This window comes from Zootoca vivipara, chromosome 4 (genome assembly GCF_963506605.1).
Source record: "Zootoca vivipara chromosome 4, rZooViv1.1, whole genome shotgun sequence".
Lineage (NCBI taxonomy): Eukaryota > Metazoa > Chordata > Lepidosauria > Squamata > Lacertidae > Zootoca > Zootoca vivipara.
In genome coordinates, this window is record NC_083279.1 from 79,233,827 (window position 1) to 79,240,149 (window position 6,323).

At 50.4% G+C, this 6,323-nt stretch overlaps 1 protein-coding gene across 1 annotated transcript; it reads left to right on the plus strand.

The window, feature by feature from the left end:
- The first annotated feature begins 3,996 nt into the window (after positions 1-3,996).
- On the plus strand, positions 3,997-6,007 carry AMER2 (APC membrane recruitment protein 2). The gene is made up of 2 exons (XM_060273296.1): positions 3,997-4,865; positions 5,043-6,007. Exons 1-2 carry the CDS (start codon positions 4,001-4,003, stop codon positions 5,924-5,926), a joined length of 1,749 nt encoding a protein of 582 aa, XP_060129279.1. The 5' UTR covers positions 3,997-4,000; the 3' UTR covers positions 5,927-6,007.
- Positions 6,008-6,323: the final 316 nt, after the last annotated feature.

The following is a 6,323-nucleotide window of genomic DNA, read 5'->3' on the forward strand; positions in this document are numbered from 1 at the left end:
CCCTCAAGCCAGGTGTCACCCATCCTGTATTTGTGCCTTTAATCCCCCCCCAAGTGTAGTACTTTACATTTCTCCTTGTTAAAATTCATCTTGTTTGCTTTGGCCCAGTTGTCTAATCTGTTAAGGTCATTTTGAAGTGTGATCCTGTCCTCTGGGGTATTAGCCACCCCTCCCAATTTGGTGTCATCTGCAAACTTGCTCAGGATGCCCTCAAGCCCATCATCCAAGTCATTGATAAAGATGCTGAATAAGACTGGGCCCAAGACAGAACCCTGTGGCACCCCACTAGTCACTTCTCTCCAGGATGAAGAGGAGCCATTGATGAGCACCTTTTGGGTTCGGTCAGTCAGCCAGTTACAAATCCACTGAATGGTAGCATTGTCTAGCCTGCATTTTTCCAGCTTCTTTACAAGAATATCATGGGGCACCTTGTCAAAGGCCTTGCTGAAATCAAGATAGGCTACACCCACAGCGTTCCCTTCATCTACTGGGCTTGTAATTCTGTCAAAAAATGAGATCAGATTAGTCTGACATGACTTATTTTTCAGAAACCCATGCTGACTTTTAGTGATCACAGTGATCACAAGATAAAAATGTAAGCAACACAAGTCGGTGTGATGCAGCGGTTAGAGATTTGGCCTATGACCTGGGAGACCAAGCTTCAAATCCCCACTCAGTCATGAAAGTAACTGGGTGATATTTGGACAAGCATAGTCTCTTAGCCTAATCTACATTGCAGGTTGTTGTAAGGATAAATGGAGATGGGGAGAGTCACGTACCCCACATTGGATGAAAGGTGGGATATAAATGTATTAACAATAATAATAAACATAATAAACACCACACTCAATTTTCCTCCTCTCCTCCTGGTGCAGTGTGTTTTTGCATTGCATGACTACCAGCCGCCAACATTCAACTTCTGAAGTAAATATATTTTCTCTATTCTCCATGCATGTTACATTTTATTTGCTTATGTAACAACTTTGTTCTGAATCACTAAGCAATGACGGTGACAACACGACACATACACTAAAAATAATGAAAATGTTATGACTTGATGTGTTTGTCGGCTCATCTGTTTGTTCTCTACATCTGTTACCACTCTCATTCTGGCAAGTAAGCTTTCCTTGACCCAGTATCTGAGTATTCGTTAGTGGTTTGCTGGAAGCATAGATATGACCAGGAGGGAAAATCACTACTTTGCATTCCTCCTATACCAGATGAATTGATGCAAATACACGAAAGCTGTTAAAAGTGGTGAACAGCCAAAGCATTGTCAATAGAATTTGTCACATAACTGATTGTCCGCTTTTCTATGGCATATGCCAGAGGTGGACCTTTTAGAGTCTCCCTTGACCAACTACATGTTTTTCTGCAGTCCCTGTGGCACCCAGGAGCCCAGTTATATCACCCCTTGCCTGCAGAGCTGGCAGCCTCTCACTCTTTTTAAAATACCCTCCCTTGTGGAGGGGTCCCTCAGCCTCCTCTCCTCTCCCCATCCTTGGGAGTCTTCTGGGCAGCTGCTGCCACCACCCCTGATCTCTGAATTGCCCCCCCCTTCTGCCCCAATGAGAGGTGCCTCCTCACACTGCCCCACAGGGGCCTAGGACTTGTCTGTCCATTCCCAACAGCAAGGGCTGGGGGACTGGCTGGCTCGGATCCCTTGCCCACTTGCTTACTCCGAGGCGGCTTACTCCGAGGCCGCCTCAGCTCCTGGCAACCAGCAGCCCCTGACCAGCCCCAGAGGCACCATTCGCCTGGTGAGCTTGTAGCCAGGGCTGCTGCAACAAACAGCTGTGCAAGCCTTTGGGAAGCAGAGATGCCAGAGGGCATCCGAGGAGGGAGGGAAGGAAAGAGGGACAGTGTTGCCCACGGCACCCCTGACCACCATTCAAGGCACCCTGGTTGAAAACCATTGGTATATGCACTAGACAGTATTTTGGTTTCATGTGGTAGTTAGTATTTTGTAATCAACCACTTCAAGATCTTCAGCTAGGATGATACCGTATATTGTCCACAGTTAGCATAGTAGGCATTAAGCATAGTGGGTATTAAAACACAAGGTAAGTTCTTCTGTGGTACTTAAATATTTAATTATTCGCGATTCTCATTACACAGAACAATAGATGCAGTAATCTTAGCTAGCATTTTTGATATGGCGTAAGTAAGCAGCTCTTTGGGCAGGGATACTGCAGCTAATAATTGGTTATGATAATGGATCTGATATGGTCTCTTGCAAATATAGTCTGTCACGTAACGTATGAAGATGGGAATACAAAGGAATTCAGGAGACTAACTTTCCAACAGGATCCATTCCTACATATCTCCAGGGCCACACCCAATGCAGCTGTTCCATGTAGTGGATAGTGGAGGAAATCATTTCACAGGAACGTTTCATCCTCACAATTTGCTCAGAAATTATTACATCTATCAGAAATACATAGAAATCTTGCCTCAGATCTCATTTTTTAACAAGTTACATGGATTAAACATTCACAAGGAAAAAAATTCACAAGTATGCCTTGTGGGAGTTATTCAAGCTGACATCCTGTGGATGCAAAACTGGAAGAGTTAGCTGGCCCGTAACTGTTCAGGAGAGTAAGAAAGAAAGGACTTTGTCAATGTCACATGAGAGATCTGTGACTGGATTGCCTGACATTTTTGTTTTTATCTTGAAGCCGTCATGTGGGAAGAAGCAGTGACTGGAGAAGTGGGCCTGGGGGGGGGGGGGGTTAACTCTTTCTCCTGCATTATTCTCCTGATGCAACCCTCCCCACCAGCTGCTGTTAACTCTAGAGGATAACAGGACTGAGCTCTGAATCAAATTACTTTTTACATTATCTGTACAGGTTACTGTTGTTTACTGTACTTGAACCTAATATTGGACTATTTATGCACATCTAAACTATTTTAATTGGTCCAGAAATCTCTGCTGAACTGAGAAGTTCTTTTCACATCCTTACTAGCAACATGGGCAGACGATCTGTGTTTTCTTTCTGCATTTGGGTATTGATGCTGAAATGTGTTCTAGGTTGTAGGGAAAGATATCTCCGAAAGGCTTTTGGAGAAGGAATGCTACCAGACCCCATGAAAGTTGCCCAGTTTATTAGACTTGCTGTGCAATAAAATGTGCCCTTTGTTTCCATTCTTCTGGCTACATAAGATGCATGCCCTCTTTCCAACGCTTGGTTTTTTAAAAAGGGTTTCCAGCATGCAATTTGGACATGACCCTTTCGGTTTCTTTTCTAACGTTCAGGCTCCCTTCTGAGAAAGTGCCTTCAAGCATATGCAGAGTATCTCCCCCCCCCAAACAAATAGGGTTGGGAAACTTGAGGGTGTGCTGTAGTGAAGAAAGGCTTCAGACCCACCACCTCTTCCTTTAAATAAAAAGAAGCCAGGTGCTCTGGGGGGGGGGGAATAAAGCAGGAGCTTAAAAGCGTGAGGAAAAGAGTTGTGCTGGTGGATGATCCACATCCCCCCCCCCGCTTCCCAAAACTTCCATGACTGGTGTGTAAGCAACAGCCTCCTCATGCGCCCCAATTTAAGCAGCCCCCTCCCTCCCTCCGTCCCTGCCCAGGCATATGCTAAGCGAGCGAGCAGCCGCAGTCACAGCAGCCCCAAATGGATTAAGTTATATAAGCCCTCCCCCTCCCCGCTTTTGGAAAGCCGCGGCGGGTGGGGTGGGGAGGGGGGAGTCGCCTCTCCCTTCGCCCCTCCTTCCCTCCCGCCATCCCCGCTTTCTGGCTTTGATTGTGGGCTGCTGTAACAGCTCAGGTTGGCTGCGGAGCGAGCGGATGGACGGCGGCGGCGGCGGAGGCCTGGCGCAGGCCCAGGCCTAGGGCTGAGCAAAAGCTGCTTAGCCGTGCCGGGGTTGCCATGGTGACGGGCAGGAGGCAGCGGCAGCAGCAGCGAGGAGGCTGTCAGTGAGCGAGCGAGCGAGGGAAAGAAATCAGGCATCGGCGGGGAGCTGCAGGAGGGGAAGGCAGCCGCCGCCGCCGCCATGGACGTGCACGGCGACTGTGCCGAGCTGAGCGCGGTGGGCGATCAGCCGCCGCCATCGGGCAAGCTCAACAAAACCGCCTTCAAATTGTTCAAGCGCAGGAAGTCCGGCGGCGCCATGCCGAGCATCTTCGGCGTGAGGAGCAGCGGTGGCGGCAAAGGCAAAGGCGGAGAAGCGGGCGGAGGGCAGCCAGGCATGGTGAGGAGCAAGACCCACGACGGGCTGGCCGAGGTGGTGCTCGAGAGCGGCAAGAAGGAGGAACCGGGAGGAGGAGGAGGCGGCGGCGGTGGTGGCGGAGGGGACGACCAGTTCGTTGGCGGCGGAGCCAACAAGGATTATTCCCCCTGCTCGGCGGCGAGCAAGTCCCACCGCTTCTTCTCTCTGCTGCGCAAAAACGGCCGCTCGGTCGAAGGCGGCAAAGGGGAGAGACCCAAAGGGCGCGGGGGGCTCAAGGGGCTCTTCAACAGCATGAGGTGGCACCGCAGGGACAAGCCCAGCAAGGAGGACGAGGCCGGAGACGGCGCCGAGGGACAGGCCAGCCACCTCAGGCCCGGCTCCCTCACGGCCAGCCTGGAGTGCATCAAAGAGGAGGCGCCACGACCCCCGGCAGCGGCTGCAGCAGCCCCCCAGACCCCCTCAGGGGAGGCCAGTGGGGACCAGATGCTGCTGCTGGCCCACCCGAGCGCTGAGGACGTGCCCACCCAAGAGCAGCAGGACGTTGGTGCCAGGGAGCCCACCCCACGTACCCCATCACCACCAGGAACCGAGCCCCCCGGGATCCAGCCCCTGGCGCAGGAAAGCCGCTCCGAGCTGCCCCCCAGTGATGGTGATGGCCCAGGGACCCAGGAGGACAGCGCCATAACAGGTGACATCCCCATCGAGCCTTCCCCCCCTGTTGAACCCGAGTGTGAACGCAGCCAAGAGGCGGCAGCGGCAGCCCCTGACCCTTCCTCTCTTGATCCACCCTCTGAGCCGTCCATTGACCGTATTTGTTTGATGTTTGCTGACGTGACTTCACTGAAAAGCTTTGACTCTCTTACAGGCTGTGGGGACATTATTGCCGACCAGGAGGAGGACGTGGGCAGCGGCGGTGGCGGTGGCGCAGGTGGAAGCGACAAGAGCGCCCCTGGGGTTGGCAAAGCGGGGGCTTCCAAAAAGCCCCCCAGCGTGGTGACCTATCAAGGAGGAGGAGAAGAGATGGCCAGCCCTGAACAGGTGGGGGACACGTGCGCCCCAGAGTTCTGGGATGTGTTGTCACAAGCAGAGAAGCCGCAGGAGACCCCGGGGGGAGGGAAAGACTCCTTCGAGGGCTCCAAAGGTGGCGGTTGTACCAAAAAGGTTCAGGATGCATCAACAACTGGGAAGCACATTGGTTTCAACCAGATTCCGGTTCACCACAGCCACAAGAACGACCAGAAGTGTAGGGAAAAGGAGCCACAGGAAGCCATCCCCAGCAGCGATGAAGGCTATTGGGATTCCACAACACCTGGGCCAGAGGAGGACAATGCCAACAGTATCCAGAAAGAGGTCATTCCCAGGGACAGCTACAGTGGGGATGCCCTCTATGATCTGTATGCTGATCCAGATGAAAACACAGCCACAGTTACTTCTGCAGAAGACGTCACCTCTGTGTCTTGTTGCAAGCCACTGTCTCCAGTAACAACAACATGCTCAGTCAAAACCCATACAACTTCACTCAAGGACTCCAAGATACCCATCAGTATCAAGCATTTTACGTCGCCACATGGCAGTCATGGCCCAGATACCAGTAATAGCCATCACCTTGCACACCACCAGCCTACCAAAAGTGAGATCCCTAGAACAAAAATCCCAGTTTCTAAAGTGCTTGTACACCGGGCAAGTTACCGGAGCCTAGCAGGGACAACAGGTAAAACAGCCACATATCATGAAAGTGCCAAAAAATAGAAGGAGATAAATATGGGTGTGTCAGTCTTGCAGGAACCTGCTAATAAGCAGTTTGGCATCATTCTAAAGGAAGACACCTACATGTGCCCTTTCTGTGAACAAAAGGGATGTGTGCTTCTAAAGTCCATCTTGATATATAGTGTATATATATATATATATATATATATATATATATATATATAAAGTTAGATTCTTTTTGAGCACTTTTTTAACATTTGTATCTGTTTTTCTGAAGCACTAAACCACTTGGGAGGCCACTTTTCCATGTCTTTTGTGGAAGCAGGACTTTGATTAGGTATATAAAATATAATAATGCAAACTTGTGCCATGAATTCTTCAAAGAAGACACAAATTGGGAAAGAGAGGACCAAAAGAAGTTTTCCAGTATATATAATTT